Source organism: Squalius cephalus (assembly GCF_949319135.1).
Source record: "Squalius cephalus genome assembly, chromosome: 1".
In the NCBI taxonomy this organism is placed as follows: Eukaryota; Metazoa; Chordata; class Actinopteri; order Cypriniformes; family Leuciscidae; genus Squalius; species Squalius cephalus.
The window spans coordinates 57693205-57715138 of NC_137122.1; the positions used below are offsets into that span (position 1 = coordinate 57693205).

Below are 21934 nucleotides of genomic sequence, written 5' to 3' on the forward strand. Positions count from 1 at the left end.
TACACTTAAGGATACTTAAAAAGTGCACTTTGTAAAAGTCAAATTAAAAGTTTTAAATAAAAGTACATTTTAAATGATTAAGTTTCAATAATCTTTTCTCATGCTTTAAAGTGCACTTGTTGACTAACATGAATAAAGCACATGTAAAGTATTTGATTATAATTTTAACTGTAGTGTGTTATTTAATATACACACATACATACATACATATATATATTTTTTTTTTTATTTAAGTACAAGTTTCAATAGAAATATCATTAAAGTATATTTTACTTCTCCATAAATGCTTGTCATAAATGTTAAAACATATTTGAAAGAAAATATAAGTAATTATCACTGCAAAACAAAAGGCTTTTCTTACTTACTTAAACACATATTTTTGTCGTGTTTCCAGTCCAAATATCAAACAATTCTTAAATTAAGAAGCATTTACTAGATAAGTAGAAATAAATCTAAATTAAGTGAGTTTTTGCTTAAAACTAGTAAAATTATTTGCCATTTGAATCAAGATGATTTATCGTTTTAAGCAAAAACTCACTTAAACAAGATATAATTTCTTATGTCATTTTACTTTGATAATTTTTTAGATATTTGGTCTGGAAACAAGACAACAATACGAAGTAAGAAACGCATTATTTGCAGTGTATGAAACTACATATAAAGATGTACCTTTGTAAGCGGGTCAAAAAAGCAATCAAGTTCTAAACAAACTGAATTAAATATAAATTTAAACTAGAATACACTTTCATTTAACTGTTAATAACATGCATACGTGTTGGAAATATTACATTCAGTTCACACTTATATTCTTTTAAAGTATATTATGATAAGCACTCTTTTTAAAAGTATACTAAAGTGCACTTGTTTTTAACAAGGGGTATCAATGAATATAGCCATCAATGCCATCCGCAGTGCCCTTCACAGCATGTGCTCCCTATGATTTGTGAAGTGCACTGGGCAGGGAGCTACTGAAATGATTGGGACACCCCGTCTCAAGGCTTATGTTCTCACCTCTGCTCACACACGGTTCCCCATATCCGCCGGCTGGCCGTCCCGTTCAGCCACTCCACTCTCCTCTCGAACAGACACACAGCACCCATCAGACGCTTCTGCAGATGAAAGACCAAATGAAGTGAAACATACTGAAAAATCCCACAGATTCTGCAGAGCTGGACAAAAACTTCAGCAAAATCCAGATAAATAAAACTTATTTTGAATGGAATAGCACACATGTCCTTTCTGGCCGACAGACATCGGTTCAATGGGACTCCTGTATACTCCATATTTGTTTTATCAATAGGTGTATGAAAAGTGTCAGCGAATGTAAAGCTAGTGTTTGCTTGGAAGTGGGCGCTTACCAGATTCACTGGTGGAGTTTAGTGAACCAGCTAGCATTGCTTATGGCTCTAGTTAGGTTGCAGCTGGTTTTACATGGTTTCTGGCTGGTCCAAGTTCATCATAATGGAGATTGTGGATTAAAAAAAAAATGTACCTGATACTTTTGCAGTGATGGAAGATCAACATGCAGATTCTTCACTGTTCCATCATGCCACTCAAACTGGACCATGACCCGCTGGAAACACACACAGTTCGAGTTAGTCCCGCTGTACAGGTGAACAGATGGGACTCAGACCGGACTCATAAATGCAGCAGGACATGCTCATCACCTCATGAACGGTAGAGGAAACAGTCTTTCCCAAGATTGGCACAAACGTCTCTTGCGGAGGATAGGCATCTCGAGCCAGCAGCTGATAGAGATCCAGCTTCTGAGCTGCAGGAACACACAACTGTGAGCCAAGAAACACACTCGCGACTAAACTCACACATGCTGCAGTAATATGTCTGGGAGACTGTCAGACTGTGCTTTTCGGTGGTCACACATTATAATTTAGAGTGATCTGTTATCAGAGGTAACTGTGTCCAAGTTATGTATTTCAGAAAATGACTATTGAATCAGAATAACTTCTCCCTCTTGCAGTGACATCTCTTCTCTTCTCTGATGATGTGTTTACTGCTGTGAGGGCGGGGCAACCTGTCACTCACATGAGATGCACCAATAGCAAACCACAACCATCCAATTAAATCTCCATGGACAAAATTAAGCCCCGCCCACTGTGAAAAATTATCGTGATTTTAACGGTAAAAGACCTGTTAATTGGTTAACATACATTTTCCATACTATATTCAGTAAATAACTGTGATAGATCTAACCGTACATTTAATGTAATTTTACAGTAAAATACCAATTACAGTTTTTGGAAGTGAAAAAGAACAAGTCATTGTATAATTTACAGTGAAACCCTGTAAATTGACATTCCCACAATTCCCTGCGTGACACTTCACATTTGCTGTATTTTTGTTGAAAAAACTGTTTCTTCATAGTTTTTTTTAATCAGTTATGTACATTAGGGTTTTATGTTACATTTAATGTTGTTAAATTATTGTTTATTGCATTTTTGAAATTTGACCATGATGGTGTTTAGTGTTTGAGTGAATGATACTGTGCAGCTTCTTTATATTAGTATTAATTTTCTTGTGGAAAAGCTGTGATGAGCTTTGACTCATCATGTGACTCTCATCACCACTGTGATTCGTGGTTATCAATGTATTACAATGGTACAATAGAGATGTTAGAACTTCAGTAGGTTGGTAAATTAACATTATATTAGATAGTTTTTACTGTAAATTTAAGTCTGTAAACCTAAAATGTTGCTACAGTATTTTTTATGGTAAATTTCTAGCAACCACAGCTGCCGCTTTTTACCGTAAATTTTACCGTTTGAGAAGCCGTTTCACTCTGATATATGTCACAATAGGGAAGAACAGACTAGCGCAACTTCTGTTTCATGACGACTTTACATTTTAAAAAATATAAATATTTAAAATTCTAAAATTCTAAAATTTTACATTTAAATTTTATATTTATTTAGTTATTTATTTGGGACAGTGCACATTAATGAACAATCTAACATTTCTGTACAGACTGTAAATGAGCCAGGTTATTGCATAAATGCTTCACCTGTAGTCCCGAGGCAGGAGGACAACATATTTTTAAATATTTATAATTATTTATATTTACGGTCAAAAATATTTATATTTACGGTCAACATTAAAATTGCAAGTGACCCTATGTTTACAGTACACCCTACTTTTTCTTGGTCAAAATTCTGTTTCACTTGGATATATGTCATATTTGTCATATGTCATGCGTCAGAATGTCTGTAACACTGCAGAAGTAAAATGTGTTGTAGATTAAACTGAAGAGTGAATCCCTCAGAGGCTGTGAAGATACCCTTGAGGCCGTGGGTCTTCAGCCAGTCTCTGGAGCTGCTGGGCGCTGGACCTGCGGGTTTGATGCGCAGCGGACCGCCAAGAGCAGAACTGACAGGACTGAAGTCAGAAAGAGTGAGACTGTCCAAACCCCTGGAGATCTGGAGAGGCAGAGGTTAAGACTGAAAACATGTCCAGCCCTCATAACCGTGAAACAGCACACGAGAAACCGGTAGAAAACACAAACATTTCAATAACAAAAAGTGCCATGGTGCTAACATGATATCATATCAATAGCATGTTTTTGTGGACATATACTATGTTGGAATTTCTTAAAAGTAAAATTCAGCTCTTTTATATTAAACCATGTGAAAATGAAGTACACTTTAGCATACTTTTATAAAAGAGTACGTATGGAAATTATATACTTGGGTTCAAACTGAGTTTTCGGACACTTAATTTCATGTTGCTTTTAATTAAATGAAAATATATTATAGTTTAAATTTATATTAATTGCCATTAGTTGAACTTTAGAGTGTATTTTGACCCGCTTAGAGTATATAAGTACATTTTTAAATGTGTATTATTACTGAATGTACTGAAAAACATTTATGGTACACTAAAATATACTTACAAGTTTCAATAGAAATGGCACTATATTTATGTATGTAATGTATTTTATATATATTTGTGAATCCATTTGTACACCAGTTGTAATGATGAAGTTGCAGTTTAGTACATTTAAAATATATTAACTTTAAATGTAATATCGAATAACACATTACAGTTAAAATTATAATAAATTATTTTACACATGCTTTAGTATGTTAGTCAACATCTAAACTAGTGCACTTCTTTAAAGCATGACAAAATATTATTAAAACATAGTTACTTAAAATGTAATTTAAGGTGAAACTTTAAATTTGTACATTCTTACAAAGTGCACTTTTTTGAAGGTTTAGTTAAGTGTGTTAAAGGGGACCTTGATTTTGTTTTTAGGTTGTACTAGAACAGGTTTTCATGCTTGAATGTTCACAAAACACATTGTTTTCCTCATATTCTCCATTGTTGCAGCACCTCTCTTCCCAGTCTGTCAGTAACGCTCTGTTTAGTTCCTGTCTCTATGAAGCCCCTCCTTCTACTGTGCTCTGATTGGTCAGCTGGATCAGTGTGTTGTGATTGGTCAAACACTTCGAGTGTGTTTGGGAAATGTCCCGCCTCTTACCATAACCGCTAGTTTCAACACTACTAACTAACTCAACCAGGCCCCGCCCCTTTAATCTGCGTATGAATGATTTAAATGAGGAATATTGTGACGTGTTCATTCCTGGATGAAAACTCAAGACTATAATGGAGCTCAGAAACAGTGACGCTGATATAGAGAATAATATATACTATAATTCACCTCTGACTCAACAGTGACAGCTTTGTCTCCGACTCGACCCTGACGCATGTCCTGAATTTGGGTAAGAACATCCCGAGCTGCTTTAATCTCCTCCCACAGCAGATCTACATCTGTACTGCTGTCCACCACGCCCTGGGAGACACACACACACACACACACACACACACACACACACACACACACACACACACACACACACACATATCCCTATACCATTTATAAGATAAAGCGGTACCAAAAAAGTATTTGAACACGTACGACACACAAACATGTCTGAAGGTCATTGGAACGAAATATCAAAGCAATCATCATCTGTGGTGAAATGGTGCTTTTCTCTTCACTAATTTCACCTTTCTTCATCATTTCTGCTCAGTGACTTTTAATCAGCTGCTGTTTTGGTGATTTTGAGTGGCTGTGTGACTCAGTTCTTCTCAAGTTCACACAGGTGTAGAGTCTCAAATTAAAGGGAAAGTTCACCCAAAAATGTGAATTCTGTCATCATTGATTCACCCGCATGTTGTTCCAAACCTGTAAGACTTTCATTCATCTTTGGAACATAAAGACATTTTTAATATTCTTAAATCGTCACTATTGATTTAACCATTGAAAGTATATGCAATTAACAGCTTCCAACTTCGATGAGTTCATTAAGACATTGCAAAAGTAATCCATATGAATGGAGCAGTTTAATCTTCTGAAGAGACACTTTTTATGATGAACAGGTTTAATTTGGGCTTTTATTCATATATAAATTGAACAACGTATATACATAGCATACTTTAAATATGGTCAATGGCAGGTCAACCGTACTTGCTTGACGCTTGAGAATAAAATGTTCTAGAACTTTGAAAGTTGTATGAGCTTTCTCTTATGAAGCGTGAAGTTTTTGGTGGAAATGACTTTCAATGGAGGGACAGAAATCCGGTTTCACTAAAAAAAAATCTTCATTTGTGTTTCGAAGATGAATAAAATTTTATTGTAAAACAAGTTTTCAATTTTGAGTGAACTATTCCTTTAAGTATGAACATGAACCACTAACATTTGACAATAACAAGTTTCCAAATACTTCTTGTCTTCATTTTTTAAAATTATATCTACTATAATTTCAAACCTACAAAAACATAATTTTGTGAAAAAGTTTTGCTTAAATAGTGTGTTTGACAAAATAAATGTAATTTAATGATATTTTGTTATCTAATAGTATGAATTTTTGAGTGTAAAGGTTTAAGTGTCCAAATACTTTTTGGCGCCACTGTATGTAATATCAATTTCATGTCAGTTTAAGTTATATATTTTCATGTCAGTTGATAATTGTGAATATTTTCAGGTTCGTTTCGATGTATTTTCAGATTACCAGTGCAGCAGAAAACAGGTGATATCTCCCCCCAGAGACGTCTGCCATCCGCTTCACAGTCTCCTATGACAGGACACATCAGTCAGTGAGGTGGAGAATGTCCCTGTGCATATTAAATACAGACGAGTCAATCCTCACGATGGCGGCGGGACTGCTACTGTTGTAGGCGACCGCATGAACACAGGGCGTTCGCTTCACAGCTAAACAATCACATATAACGTCCACCGTCTGATCAGGCCTGAAAATGAAATATATGCATTTAATAATAATTATATAACAGAATCACTGAAGGAGAAAAATCACTATTTTAATGGTGATCAGTGTTTGCTTTAGTTGGGCTCTTGACCCTTACATGTTTAACTTTTAATGTTGTTGGGCTGTTGTATCTGAGTTATAACTATCAGATGATAAAAGAGAAAAGATGATCAGACGTTGTTGATTATGTTTTGACATAATCATCATTTGACCTGAATCACAAAACTCATTTAGAGCCTAATCTCTGACTTAGATTTATATTGTTGATTACAACATCACAGTGAATCTACAACATAAGATCCAGAATTTTCTATTTATTCTAAAGGATTTCTTAAAAGTTGTTTTGATAAGAATAAAACAAATGTTTAGGCACAAACAGACATCAAGAATGAGTGTATGAATCTCATCAATGGTGACAAACAAAATATTTAATTAGGAAAAGGAAATTACTAAGACAATTCAGATCATAATTTATTCATACCGCAATGCATGATGGGAGCCATGAATGAGTTTTGATTGGTGGCACCCAGAATGCACTGCAACATGCTTTATTATTGTCACCATTGTTGAGATTCACAGGCTGAATCTTGATCTCTGTGTGTCTAAATAAAATCTTTTGAACAGAACTTTTAAGAAATATTTTGGATTCTATAGAAAATGCTACAAATCGTATGCTATAAAACCACCAGGCTGCTGCAATCAACACTCTCTAAAGTTTAGTCCTCTGTTGTAAATCGCTTTGGATAAAAGCATCTGCTAAATGACTAAGTGTAAATGAGTTTAGTGTTTCAGGTCAAAACATAACCAACACCACCTGATCACCTTTTATCTTTGTTCATCTGTCAGGTATAACTTAGTTACAACAGCCAGACAAAATCTAAAGTTAGTAGTTTAAGGGTCAAGATCCCAACTAAAGCAAACACTGATCACCATAATGGTAACTTAAAATTAGATTTTCTCCTTTGGTGATTCTGCTTGTTAACATCAGGTGTCTTCAATAATGGACAATCATCACACAATTAATCACTTAATTATCTCATTCATTTTAACACTCTTCAGTGTTCATTTAACACTCATATTTTAACACTTTAACCCTTTGAGTGTGGAGTCAAATAAACTCCCAGGAGAGTTAATTTAACTCTGGAGTTTTTGCTGTGTAGGAAAACATTCTCAGAAACATCCTCAAAATGTTACAGTTAAAACGTTATATCTTAGTTTATATTTAACCTTATAGAAACATTATTTGGAATGAGAAAACATCCTCAAAACATTCTTTGAACATTACATTCAAATGTTTTCTTTAAAACATTACCAAACTTGTAGGGAATGTTAGCCAACGTTCTGAGAACGTTCCCTGCTAGCTGGGAAGAAATAGTTCCAGTTATATTTCCACTTGTTATGGCCCAACGGTGGGAAAAAGGCTTATGTTATCACTTAACATCTATTTCTCTATGGAGAAAGTGAAAATGAGTTTTACTTCCATGGCCCTGCTGTTTGACTCTATTTTGCTGGGAGAGGTAATAGGCCTTGACTGCTATTTTAAAACCTTCTCCTCAGATATGACCAATTATAGAACTCAAACTATTTCAGGACAATGGACTGCAAATATGTCTAAAGGTGAAAGGAAATTAAATGACTGCAGGCTCAAGTTAAGAAAGAGTGATTCATCATAGCAAACAAACTCTCACCGAGCGGCCTGGATGATGAGCAGCGTGTCCAGTTGTGAGTGGGTCAGTGCCTTCTGTATCGCCTGTAGGAGATCACAGCCTCCACCCGCTCGAAGCTGCATGACCCACGCATAACACTCCCTGAGCCTGAGATGGGACGGGACATTAAGAAAAGTGCCTCCTGCTGCAGACTTTCATTCACACTCTTTATGTGTAGCAAAACAAAAGTGATAATATAGCTGAATTCACAAAACACCCAGTGTTACATTAGCACTGCTCAAATGTGTCCACACTTCAGAGTGTTAAAATAACACTGAAGCAGTGTTGAAGGTAATGAGACGATTGCAATTAATTAAGTGATGATTGAGCATTAGTGACGAACACCTTCTGTAAACAAGCAGAATCACTGAACGAAAGACGAGCAGAAACACAACAACTACAACTGACTTCCAGCCATTACACATTATTGCACTTATTATTAACCTTATTATTAAATTGATAGGTTGTCAGAGGTTTAGATGTTGAGCTTTAGTTGGGCTCTTTCAGAACCTTTACTTTTAACATTATTTATTTTTTTCTGGCTGTTGCAACTTTATAAAGCAGATTGTTGAGGCAAACAAAACTCAAGAGAAAATGTGGTCATGTGATGTTGTCTATGTACTAATGATATTATAGTCATCATGTTGTAACCTGATTCAACCTCATCCAACATTTAATAACTTATTATATAGGTGACGTTTTATTAATTTGCCATTATAGTAGTCCTGTGATGCTACAGCTTGTGATCCAACAGTGCTGTTAATCTAAAGGGTTTAAAAAATAAAATAAAAAAACACAACAATGGTGAAAATCAAACAAAAAACGCTTCATGTTGCAATGCATGCTGAGAGTCACCAATCAAAACTCATCCCAGCTTGCTTTGTGGCGTGAATGAATAGGCCTATTATTTTCATTAGCTCGAGCTTTAGACTCTGAATGACATTAGTGAATAATGCCATTACATTATGACTATGTCATTATCAAAACATAACCATCAGGACCTGATCATAGTTTCTTTTGCCATAACAAATGTGCTTTACAGTATAAACACAAAGTTGCAACAGCCAAATAAAAACTAAAGTTTAAAAAGTCAAGAGTCCAACAAAATCAAACACTGGTCACCATATTGATGACTTAAGACGAAACATTCAATAACACATCAACATCTAAACCTCAGTTAATTTCCAATAAGAACTTTTGTAGATGAATGCAGAAATAAAGTAAAACATGTTAATAAGTGTAATAATGTGTAATGGCTGGAAGTCAGTTGTATTTCTTCTGGTCTCATCTCTTTTTTCTGTTCTTGTTGTTCCTCTTTCCTTCAGTGATTCTGCTTGTCAACAACAGGTGTTCATCACTAATTATGCTTGCTGCAATAGTCGGTGATGCCCGTGTACAGCCGCAACACCGGTTACATCATTTGCCAATCCTCACCATTGTTTTGATTTTTTATAGTAATAAAAATAATTTAGTTAATTTAAAGAACAGACACTACAGTTAAAAACTGAACGTGTCTGCTCAATGCAGCGTGAGCCGAACAAGAGTCGCAGGAGTCTCTCAGATTTCACTTCACTCTTGACTGACAAGACGATGAAGGAAGATTTGGTTCCAAAAGCGAAATGTAAAAGCGCCTATTTAAGCGAGTTTTTATTGTACTGTTTTGTTGTTATGTTTTTCAATAAGAATAATAATGAACTCACCATTCAATAAATTGTTTTGTCCTGAATTAGCACTAATTTGAAAGCGAAAGTAAAATGCGCACTGCCGCACAAGCACTCATGACGGTGCGTGTCCACCGTTGTGAATGCCTGTGCGGCCGTGCGCATTTTACTTTCGCTTTCAAATTAGTGATTTAAAAGTGAGGTGCAAAAGAGGGAAAAACTCCTCCCACCATCCGACAGTGATACCGGTATTACCAGTGTTGTCACATGTCAATTATTTCCTCACCATCACATCCTTGTTATCACTAATGCTCAACCATCACTTAATTTTCTAATTAACTTCAACGCTGCTTCAGTGTTTTTTTAACACTGTAGTGTGGACACATACGAACACTGAGGTGTGTTAATTTAACACTGGGGAATTTGCTGTGTAATGAGCTGCCTCCGCAGGCGTCATGGACGAACTCCCCGCATGAAAGCTGTTCAAAAGGTAGGTATCTTAATTATGCTGCACAATATGTCTTATTTTAGATGTCATATTCTAAGGAAGCATCACATTCATCCTTTGTGGAAACATAGGGCCAGATGTACTAACATCTTGCGTCAGCGCAAACCCTCTTTTGTCGTTAAAAACTAATGTCAGGACTTACTAAAGACACAAAGACACAATCAAAGTTGTTCTGTGAGCACTCGAGAGCAAGATGAATGTGCGTCTGCAACTTATTCATATGCAGCCTATGAATAGATATCTGCATGAGTCTTTAGCAGCTGATTCTCACAGGATTAGGTTTATCAATAAAGTTAGATGCATACAGCAAATAAAAATGATTATTGGTTAAAACTCATCAGAAAAGCCTAGACATCTGTGTTTCTTACAACTATGGCTAAACAAATGCTGTGAAGTTAGTCTGAATGATGAGCAGCGCCTAAAATATTGACTGTTCCAAGATAGTGGATGTGTTGACGTGTGGATATCTACAATTACACCTCAGACTTAGCAACACACGCTAATGTAAACTCTATTTAAATACACTGTAAGGTCAGTCTCCCTATTTGTGTTGAGTTGCTGTGTGTGTCAATGAGCCAAATGAGGTTCTGTTTCAGTATGGCTGTTGCCTATGAGTGTCTCATTTCATTATCATCACCATGTTTCAAATACAAAGGTCTCGAAGAATGATTCATTTTGAATGACGAGAGGCAAAAATCAGTTTTAATTTGTGTCAGAACCGTGGCCTTTATCCTCTTCTCTCATTATCTCATCTCCCCGTTCCTTCCATCCCCTCCTCTCTAGTGATTTCTTGGCGTCTAATACAAGTACAAACTGTTCTCACATGTGCCCACTCATCCCTCATGACAACCTAAAATAAAACAAGGAGTCACTCTAAACAGAAACTAATTAAAATAATGGCCAGGCAGAGCCGTTTCTAAAACCCGAAGGACTTACAGGATCACTGTCCGTATGAATCATGAAAATAACACTATGCAAATGAGACAAACAGATGATATTCACACAAACAGTCTCCCTCACCTTAGTGGGCTGATATCTAGTGGTTTGTCCCAAAGGCTGCTGACCTCCGAGCCGTAGGACAGTAGATACAGTTGGTTTTTGAAGCAAAGTTGCTCCTCAATGAGAGTCTTTGATGGTGTTACATAAGCAAGTAAGAAGAAAAACCACAAAAATGAGCCGTGTAATTGATTCAATTAGCAAAATAAAGTATGAAGCGTATTGGGACCCTACTAAGAGCTCTCGCTGTAGATCTGCTAGTCTCTCTGTAGAGGCGTTGAAATCAGATGTGTCGACAAGCACTCCGACTCGGGATCCGTTCACCACCCCAAACACCTGACAGATCAAACCAAACCAACACTGGGTACCAAAGTTCATCTGCTTGAACCAGATTCATGGAGTGAGGATTTCTCAGAGATCCAGGTTACCTTTCGGTTTCCTTGACTGAGCCACTTAATTCGGTCATGGTACACCTCAATGGCACTACAAAAAAACAGATCAAAACATCTGAATTTAACACTAGCGTAGCCATCAGCCATCAGATTCATATTAGGCAGAATTTTCTTTGCACTAAGTGTAGATAGTAGTTGCTATTTATACTATTTGCACCTCAGTGTATTGTCTTATGGCAATTGTATTGCCTTACTGGAACATTTTGACCCTGTACCTAAAGCCCGCCCTTACACAGTCATAAAGGTTTTGAAGAACTTGAGGGTGAGTGAATGATAACAGAATTTTTTATTTTTGTGTGAACTATCCCTTTAATGCCTCCCACCACCGATCCAATTATCAGACAGGTGTCTTTTGTAATTTTTGGTTACAAAAGTGGGCGGAGTTAGTGTAAATAGCCTCTGTCAACAAGACAGGCTATTTGCACTTGGTATAAATAGACACTGTTCATATTAATACTTGGGCTGTCAGGCTAATTTAGTTTATTATATTAAAAAACAACATTCATATATATTTATATAGCGCTTTTAACAATATACATTAGCTTGTTTCAAAGCAGCTTTACAGTGATAATAGGAAATTACAGTAACAGAGATTGTTTTGGCTCTAGAATAAAGTTACTGTCCAGCTAAAGTTAGTTTTGATTGATTGATTCACTTCCGTCGTAAAGATCATTAGTTATTAACTTGAACTCCGGTCAATTTTAACATTGAGCTCATTTTTTTGTACATTTGGAGTGCTGTCAATACAGAGAACAACGACAAAAATCGGTGTTGCCTACACCGAGTTATTCTATTTTTAAAATTTGCACCCTGTTGACTTCAATGGGGCAAGTACTAAACCTGCTTTTAGCCTCTTAACATCCTTGATGTGTCATTACAAGTGCACAGAAAATGTGAGTGATTCCTTCTGAGTGAACACGAGTGAGTCTGACTGCAGTAGATGTGAAAGAAATGTATAAAAATGATGTTATTTAAGCCAGCGCAAATACCTTTGTTTACATCCTGTTTTTCGGTTGAAGTCCAAAGTAGTCGATTGCCGAGTTCACGCGCGTGATCATAAGTATTAAACCTATGCGTGTGAACTCTGCAATCGACTACTTTGGACTTCAACCGAAAAACAGGATGTAAACAAAGGTATTTGCGCTGGCTTAAATAACATCATTTTTATACATTTCTTTCACATCTACTGCAGTCAGACTCACTCGTGTTCACTCAGAAGGAATCACTCACATTTTCTGTGCACTTGTAATGACACATCAAGGATGTTAAGAGGCTAAAAGCAGGTTTAGTACTTGCCCCATTGAAGTCAACAGGGTGCAAATTTTAAAAATAGAATAACTCGGTGTAGGCAACACCGATTTTTGTCGTTGTTCTCTGTATTGACAGCACTCCAAATGTACAAAAAAATGAGCTCAATGTTAAAATTGACCGGAGTTCTCCTTTAAGGGCCGCTAACACAACACCGTTCTAACTTCGCACAACAACAGTGCCTGGTGGCTCAAGAACGCAAACCTTGAAAAATATATATTTTTATAAGATTAGCACATTTATGTAATAAAATGTAATAAAACGTAATAATAATATACTGAGTTCTATTGTTACATTATTTAATCTGTATCAAATACTGTAATGTATTTTCTCATATAATGTAATTAATTCCACATGTTGATAGGGCTGTACAGCATATTAATCACATGTACTGCATTCAGAGAATGATAAAGCATCATCATGGCGACTGTAAACAAGTAGTGGAGATGATTCTCACGTGTAAAGCTGTTCCTCAGAGTCAGCCAGTGACTCACTGCTGATGTGAATCTGTTCGCTCAGCCCGTCTCCTCTTTCAGATCTGAGAGAGAGAGAGAGAGAGAGAGAGAGAGAGAGAGAGAGAGAGAGAGAGAGAGAGAGAGAGAGAGAGAGAGAGAGAGAGACATCTCAGTCATATTTCACCTCAAAATCAAAAAAAATAAATGATCTGAATAAAGAAAATGCTGGACCCATACAATATTTTTACATTGTATTTTTTTTTTTTGGCTCCCAAGTTTTTACACATGAAAACATTAGAGCATTAATGACCCACTTAAATAAGACTTAAGTACCAAAGGTCATATTTATATGTAATTTCATAATTGTCACGTTCAGGACGAGGAAGAAGACAAAGGTAAGCCAAGCAGATCGAATAGCAGCATAAACTTTATTAAACAAAACAAAAGAGTAATCAGTCAACGGAACAGTGTGCAAGAGCACAGTTATCAACACCAGACAATGAGCAAACTGAACTGAGTGCAATATATACAGAGTGAACAAGGATCAGGTGTGTGCAATCAATGAGTAGCCATGACAACCAATGAAAACATACTTGGTAACCAAGAAACACGGTAAATAAATAATGAGAAACGTTCGTGAAAATGAAACTGAAACAACAACTGAACGTGGCTGAAGTTTACTGACAAGAATATATGGTAATAATAATAATAATAAAAACATATTTACATTGTCTGACTCTAAATCATTCCCTATAGTGCACTATGTGCCATTCACCATCTAGAAAATAGTAAATGTGTGAACAAGTGACCGATTTCAGCTGCAGAGTCAGCATCTATTTATAATTTAGGGGGCGGAGCTTCAGATTCTAGAGAGCATTTGATTGGACAGAAAAATCTGATGAGAAGCTGAAGTGCAGTGATGCCATCAAAACCATAGATCATTATTGGCGGAAGTGAGAGCCTGTTAGAATCGAACGCTTATATCTTCATAATGCGAATGCTGTCATTGTTTTGGAGGACACCAGCTTATAGATAACAGAAAGGCTAAACTAGTCATACTAAAAGCCATTGCAACTTCAATTTTGATTTCATGGGGACTTTAACATCAAATAGCAGTACAGGTAAATTTTATTTTTTTTAAAAAGTGTACTTAAAAGTGTTAAATCATAAAAAGTGTACTCTCTTTAAGTACACTTAATTGCATGAATATTATATTATATGCAAGTAAAATATACTTTTTTATACTGTTTTTAAATGCACTACAAGTGCACATTCAGTTCAACGAAGCGCACTTCTTTTTCACAAGGTTATGCTTTTCTCGCTGTAAAAAAGAGGCCACACATTACTACTTTAAACTCTGTCAAATAATGGTTTGTTATCTGTATTAGTGATGTGTATCAGATCTGAAAGCATGGCTTATATTTCCACAAGAATAAGCATCATTTATAACTCATGTTTCCTTGTTCTGAGAACAGCAGGTGATTATAATTCCACCACCTGGTTTCTAAAACCCGAACCGAGACGATTGCTGAACCGATATTGTGTGGGGAATTCGTTTTTGATGGCAGAACCGGTGCCAAAAAATAAATAAATCTGTGATCTGTTCACAATCGGGCCTGTTTACACTTACAGTTAAACCAACATCTATTCAGACAGCTTCGACATTTCTCACATTATCACAGTTTATTCACTATAAGTGTTAATAAAATATGACAATAACTCAGAGTTATCAGATCAGTTGATGTTTCTGTCCTTCTGTTAGACTGTCTCACAGATGAATTATGTTGAATATCTGTCAGCTGTTAAATTAAACTACACAATTAGATAATACCAGTTTAGATCAACCAGTGACCAAGCAATGCTTCATTGTGTTCAGTCTGTGTGTAAAAAGAGAATTAGCAATTAAAGAAAAAACACTTCAGCAAAACATGATCAGGTCAAAGTGTCCGAATAATCTTTGGTTTGACTGTATCTTAGCTCAGTTATAATAGGAGTGTTGCAGGTTGGGCTGCATCAGTGTATAGACGGACACAGGGTGTGTAAGAGTCAGCAGTAAACTCACACAGGACGAGTGTTGCAGAGAGAGAGGGGGCGAGAGAGGGTCAGTCCACAGTTCTCCAGCCATCGCTCTGAGCTCTCGTACACTTCACTGCGATCCTGCAACAACAGCTTCATCACTTCATACAGCAATGATGCTTATAATAACTGCGTGATTATAGGTAATGAAGGCACCAGTACATCTGAAGTCTGGGTTTGTCTGAAGATGGTGGACCGATCACTCGTTTCCATGTGAGACTCACTGCTCTCTGCCCTAAAGACCATAGACAGGGGGAAATGTCTCTTTATAATCTGCATATCCAGCACAGATGAACATAGAAACCGGATCTGTTGTGTAAGTTCACCACTCGAGGGGTCCCGTCTTCTTCTGCTCCATACGGAGATGAGAGGAGCTTCCCGATGCCACAGGTTCTCTGTGGAGTAATAGCAGTGTGTAATAATGCGGTGAAGTAACTCTCTGAGGACTGATCTCTACAACTGCTTAGTTCACTTGTGTCTAATGTTACAAAATACTTCTATTTCAAATAAATGCTGTTTTTTTTTTTTTTTGTTTGTTTTTTACCGGTACGTTCTAGTCATTGAAGAATCCTGCAAAAAAAAAATTAAGAAAAATTTTTAAAAAAAGAATGAGTAATGTTTTTTTCAGCAGCAAATCATCATTAGAGTGATTTCTGAGGGATCATGATCTTTTGATCACAGGAATAAATCATATAGAAAACAGTTATTTTGAATTTTAATAATTCACAATTTTACTGTAGTTTTGATCAAATAAATGCAGCCCTAACACACCAAAAACAAAACAAAAAACAGGACCCAAACGATTTGAACAATATTTGTATATTTTTATTTTTTAAAGTGCCTTGAGTACTGGCTATAAGCATTAGGTTAACCGATATTACTATTGTTGTTATTAGTATTAGTAACAGTTTTATCAAGAAGCTATCTCCATCTCGTGCCTATTTTAATAGGCCTATGTTAAAGAAAGTTTCCGAAAGGAGATTATACACTCCTTTCTTGTGATTTTACCGTAGCAACGACCCAAGTATGCAGTAACTATAGTATTCTGCAGGAAAAATCATGGTGAGGTGTCGCGAGCTTATCAATAATGTTTACCTTCACGTGACGGTGTTGGTTCTGAAGCTCGCGCGCGTACAGTATCTATGATCCTCGCGCAGAAACCAGTAAACATCCGTGTGCGGCTCACACTCATCAGTGACTGACAGCTGCTGTGTTAGGCGTCTCCATAGCAACACACTGAGCCATTCAGCACGAGTGCGCCTCACGAGCTCATGTTGACATATTCATGATCAGTGCTACAGTTTGTTATTAATTCAAGCATTACTGTTATTATTGCTGAGACAAAACACGAGAAGTACTGATGTAACGTTAGACATCTAAACGGATGGCACTTTTCCCTGGAGCTATAGTGACCCAGAGTCAGACTGATGTTCAGTTCGCGGACGAGTCGTTCTTTTGAACCGGTTCTTTTGATTAAACTTACAGATCCAGTTCACCATGTTGACAGTATGCTTATGTAATAATAATGTAATAACATCCGCGTTTCACGTCATTATTGGGTGCTTTAATAATATAATTGCGTATATGTGACAACATTGTGTGATTAAGTACACAAAGAAATTGTTAATCGTTTTTTTTTTAACCGGTTAATTGAAACGAACTGTCCGAAAGAACCAGATTGCGAAAAAGATTCGGACTTCCCATCAGCAACTGCATAAAACTCAACAACCCATGTATGTGAAATATGACTATCTGCTGTCAGACAAATACATATTCGTGGACACTATAAGCACAATTTTCACAAACGTGTATGCAGGGCCAACTTTTTGCCACACATGGTAATGGCCAGTGATTTAAGAAAATGTACTGGCCATAAAAATTAATAATAATAAAAAAAAATATTACCTGCGACGTACCTTTTGTTGTTGTAAAAACAGCCAGTTATGACACCAAAATATTAGATACCAGTGAAAATTCAAAAATTTTAGGTACAGACATTGAATAAAGCAATCAAATGGAAAATAACACTGCATAGTCTTCATTCACTGTATAAATTAAACAGATTAATCCTTATTAAAGTTATGAAAGTTATTCTGTCAAGAGCAGCGAGTGAATTTCTCTTTGCCTTTCGTTGTTTGATTAACATAAATGACAAGGTTTATATTAGGCTGCTGTCGCTTTAAGAGCTAATAATGCACAGTTCCAATATACTGATACACGTGTTTTCTCTCTCATCTGCTTATGTTCACTTCAGAAACGAGGACGCTCACCAATACAGGCATTTTACAGGTGCAAGACAGCATGAGAGCTCATTCAAGTTTGTTCACATTCATGTTCTAACAACATCGCATTTGTAGAACTCATAAACATACTACTGGCCAACTGGCGAATGACAGCGGTTCATATAAATGCAGATTTTTACTCAAATTTGGTGCTTGGCGAGTGTTAACTTTTGCTTATTCTATTAAAGTTTGCTCATTTCTTCATGTTAAATAATAGGGATGTGAATAGAAGAATCATGATTAATATCATTCAGTTTTAATTTAATGACATTGATAAATTATTATAGTTTTTATTAATACCTTGAATTAGTTTTCATTTTTATCTTTTTTTTTGTCATTTGTATTAGTTTTTTGTTTTTGTGTCTATAGCTTTTTTTTTTTTTCTCTCATTGGTTACTAGGATGCTGTGGGTGGTTGATAAGGTGTTGCTATGAGGTTGCTAGGGTGTTCATATTTAGTTATTAACATCAATTTAAACTAAAACCCCTGGGATATAACATAATATAGTATGGATGACCCATGTGTTAAATTAGACCAGGACCTGTCAGAGCGCCCTTTAACGTTGCATTCTCACATTTGAATTGAACAAACCTATTTAAATTTCCCAAACTTGCAAAAGTTCAAAAATGACATCGGCAATCTCATCCATGTGATGGCAGTTCCTAAGAATATGATTTTTTTAATAGGTTTGACTTAAATGTGACATACTGAACAACCAGGGTCCATGAGCAAAGGGAGTATAGCTCAAAATAGCTCAAAAAGGGTAGCGGGCGGATGTTTTGAATATTGCAAATTTAATGGCTTGTTGCTAGGCAACCATACACCCCATGCTTGCACAAATGACTAAACGCAATTAGCCACAGACTCTTCATGCATGCAAAGTTTGCAGATTTTTCGCCATAGAGACAGAAAGTAGAGCAATAGTTACATCTGGATTCCCAATAAAGCACAGCTCAGTTGAACTCAAGCAGTCGACCTTCTTTTATGCCTTTTATTGTATACAGTGAGATACTGAAACAAAGAGTAGCGGAGAAACAGTTGTCTTGCCAGTAACATGAACCTGTTAACAGTAACTGTGCACAAGGACTGCTAACATCCTTTGATAGATAATACTGTTACTCGTACATTTGTTTCCTTCCCTTTTGAACTCATAAATAGCTTTTCATTACCCTATATGTCATTGATGTTCATTACCCCTATACTTTTTTTTTTCTTCCATTTTATGATGGGTTTCCAAAAATATCCAGAGCAGAAGCAGTCTTTAGCGCGGAGGTGATGCCGTCCACCGTTGTTCTCGCAGTTCACATTAATTTAGGTCCCAGTGCGATACGCCTTTTGCCAAAAGCAATTGTACACATCTTGCCTGAATGCAGGAGGGGGAGTTTCTCTTATAAACATTTTGATCAATTCTTCAATCCAAGAGTTTGCCCCATATATTTACGAGAATCGTCTAAAGTTGGAATAAATATATCTCATCTGTTGTTTGCCATCCCTATAATGAATATGAATGTTTCCCAAGGAAAGTGCAGTCTTTCGAAGCATTAATGAAATTAATTTAGTAACGAGTGTAAAGGAGACTGAGCATATGACCTTCCAATAAATGGATTGAACAGAAAAGCACATTCAAATAAAACCGAAACACACACTTAAAGGGATACTCCACTTTTTTTGGAAATAGGCTCATTTTACAACTCCCCCAGAGTTAAACAGTTGAGTTTTACCGTTTTTGAATCCATTCAGCCGATCTCCGGGTCTGGCGGTACCACTTTTAGCATAGCTTAGCATAGATCATTGAATCGGAAAAGACCATTAGCATCTCTCTTAAAAAAATGAACAAAGAGTTTCGATATTTTTCCTATTTAAAACTCGACTCTTCTGTAGTTACATCGTGTACTAAGACCGACGGAAAATGTAAAGTTGTGATTTTCTAGGCTGATATGGCTAGGAACTATACTCTCATTCCTGCGTAATAATCAAGAAACTTTGCTGCCGTACCATGAGTCCAGCAGGCGTAATGATATGACGCAGCGCCTGAAAATATTTTCAGGCGAAAGTTTCTTGATTATTACGCAGGAATGAGAGTATAGTTCCTAGCCATATCAGCCTAGAAAATCGCAACTTTACATTTTCCGTTGGTCTTAGTACACAATGTAACTACAGATGAGTCAAGTTTTAAATAGGAAAAATATCGAAACTCTGGTCATTTTTTTTGAGAGAGATGCTAATGGTCCTGTCCGATTCAATGATCTATGCTAAGCTATGCTAAAAGTGGTACCGCCAGACCCAGAGTTCGGCTGAATGGATTCGAAAACGCTAAGACTCAACTGTTTAACTCTGGGGGAGTTGTAAAATGAGCCTATTTCCAAAAAAAGTGGAGTATCCCTTTAAAAGGAGATTTCATTAAAAAAACAAACAAAAAAACAACAACTTGTGGGCAAAATGTAACCTTCATATCACACATCCATCATAAATAAAACACAGTTGTGATTTCGTTCCACTGTAAAGACACTTTTACACGGTACATTTGCTTTCCGACAAACGGGGAGCGCTTCAAAATCAAAACAATAACAGGGTTGATACTGTAACAAGCACACATTCTCGAGCTCCTTTTATTCAGTGTCAGATAAATAAATCGCAGCATTTTAATGAAGCGTCCGTGATCAAGGCAGAACATAACTTACAGGGCACACATTTTGTCTTGGTGAGGGGACAAATTAAACTTAAAATCGCTAAATGAGGTAAGGAGTTCGTTTGTGTAGTGCTTGACCTACTGAAATGGCTAATACCGCACAGTGCTCCTCTGAAACTGAACCCATGCCCTCATTCATACAACAAAAACAGGTTTATGGCACATTAGCAAATCAAACCAAACAAGTAAAGGGCTCTGCAAATCCAGAGACCAAAACGAAGAAGAGATGAACAAACACAAACACAATCCGCCTGTGACTCTACAGAACTCGGCCCGTAAGTCGAGCGAGGACAGGCGGGAGTTTCTTTTGGTATGACGTCAGATTCAGAGAAATATCGGAGCGTGGTTTAAACAGCGAGGCACAGCCTTGCAGGGTCCTGACCGGCAGTCCCGGAGCGCTTGCCTCGTGTCGAAAATGTTCTTAATACTGTTCCCTTTTACCAGTTTCCCTCTTTTGTAACAGTGCAGCGTCCTGGAGAGCTCTTAGAGAGAATGCGGGGAGTCCCATTGTGACCCCTCCCAAGGGACTGAGCCTCCGGCCCAATGTGTCTGTGCCCGCATTCTCCACCATTATATGTCACTTTTCCGCACAAAGGCGCAGCGCATACATGTGCGTGAAGCTCTGCCAAACCTAAACGAACCAAAGATAACGGAACTATACTCCAAAGTAAAGTAGTACTGGAAGCAGCCGCTGTGGATGCACTCAGTCCTTTCCAGACGGGCCTGTGTACTTCAACGCCCAGATCCTTTGGGTCGAAACTCAAAGGTGCAACATAAAGACAGCACAGGTTTAACTAAGCACAGGTTGGGGCGAAGGGGAGCATGTGGTCGGACGCACTCGCATGTAGTGTGTGCAGCAATCGTCTTATTAGTTTTGCAGTTTAATGAGTTATTATACCATATAACACCATCCCCTGTCGTCGCCCCTTCTCGGTGAGTGCCGGTTCTTTCCGTTTCACATTGAACACCCCAGCTTGTCCCAGCTGGGACCGTCCCCCTCAGCCAGGAAGACAGACTTTTCCCGCAAACAGGAGCCCCACTATTGTGAAGAAGATGGAGAGGACGAACAGTACGTAAGAGGAGCCCACCACTGTGTTGTTGGGTAATTTGTACGGTTGTCCTCCTACTTCATTGATGTAGAATCCTATTGGGAATATGAGGGCGGCCATACAAAACAAGATCACTGCAAAAGAGAAAGAAAGAAAGCGTTATTATCAGGGCAATAAGAAGAATTTACACAAATACAATAATTAGGACAAATTAAGGGTGGGATGGTTAAAAAAAATGCAGCAATTACTGGGAAAAGACAACAATTGCTGGAAAAGATTTTTTTTGTCCATAGAATAAGGGAATTATACATTTAGTAAAAACTGTTTACATCAATATTTCCAATTTTTGACCAGCAGGGCGTAATTCACCAAAGCAATACCATACGGCTAATTCACACTGTATCAGGGTTCCAGACTGCGACCAAAATGGATATGCGACCATTTTTTGAGAATGTGCAAGTTAAAATT

General features: G+C 37.0%; 2 protein-coding genes across 2 annotated transcripts in view; both read right to left on the bottom strand.

The window, feature by feature from the left end:
- Positions 1 to 16794, bottom strand: part of vwa3a (von Willebrand factor A domain containing 3A) — a 52044-nt gene extending 35250 nt beyond the window's left edge. Inside the window, exons 1-16 of the mRNA XM_079874330.1 lie at positions 16542 to 16794; positions 15773 to 15841; positions 15609 to 15681; positions 15433 to 15527; positions 13373 to 13453; positions 11584 to 11638; positions 11390 to 11491; positions 11180 to 11286; positions 7973 to 8098; positions 6168 to 6267; positions 6030 to 6092; positions 4676 to 4807; positions 3293 to 3431; positions 1668 to 1771; positions 1493 to 1573; positions 1012 to 1109 (exon numbers count right to left, since the gene is read on the bottom strand). Of these exons, the coding sequence (XP_079730456.1) occupies positions 1012 to 1109; positions 1493 to 1573; positions 1668 to 1771; positions 3293 to 3431; positions 4676 to 4807; positions 6030 to 6092; positions 6168 to 6267; positions 7973 to 8098; positions 11180 to 11286; positions 11390 to 11491; positions 11584 to 11638; positions 13373 to 13453; positions 15433 to 15527; positions 15609 to 15681; positions 15773 to 15804 (1388 nt within the window). The 5' untranslated portion in view covers positions 15805 to 15841; positions 16542 to 16794. The remainder of the gene's footprint in view (positions 1 to 1011; positions 1110 to 1492; positions 1574 to 1667; positions 1772 to 3292; positions 3432 to 4675; positions 4808 to 6029; positions 6093 to 6167; positions 6268 to 7972; positions 8099 to 11179; positions 11287 to 11389; positions 11492 to 11583; positions 11639 to 13372; positions 13454 to 15432; positions 15528 to 15608; positions 15682 to 15772; positions 15842 to 16541) is intronic.
- A 3156-nt stretch (positions 16795 to 19950) lies between these two features.
- Positions 19951 to 21934, bottom strand: part of mosmoa (modulator of smoothened a) — a 38698-nt gene continuing 36714 nt past the window's right edge. Inside the window, exon 3 of the mRNA XM_079874517.1 lies at positions 19951 to 21600. Within this exon, the coding sequence (XP_079730643.1) occupies positions 21416 to 21600 (185 nt within the window). The 3' untranslated portion in view covers positions 19951 to 21415. The remainder of the gene's footprint in view (positions 21601 to 21934) is intronic.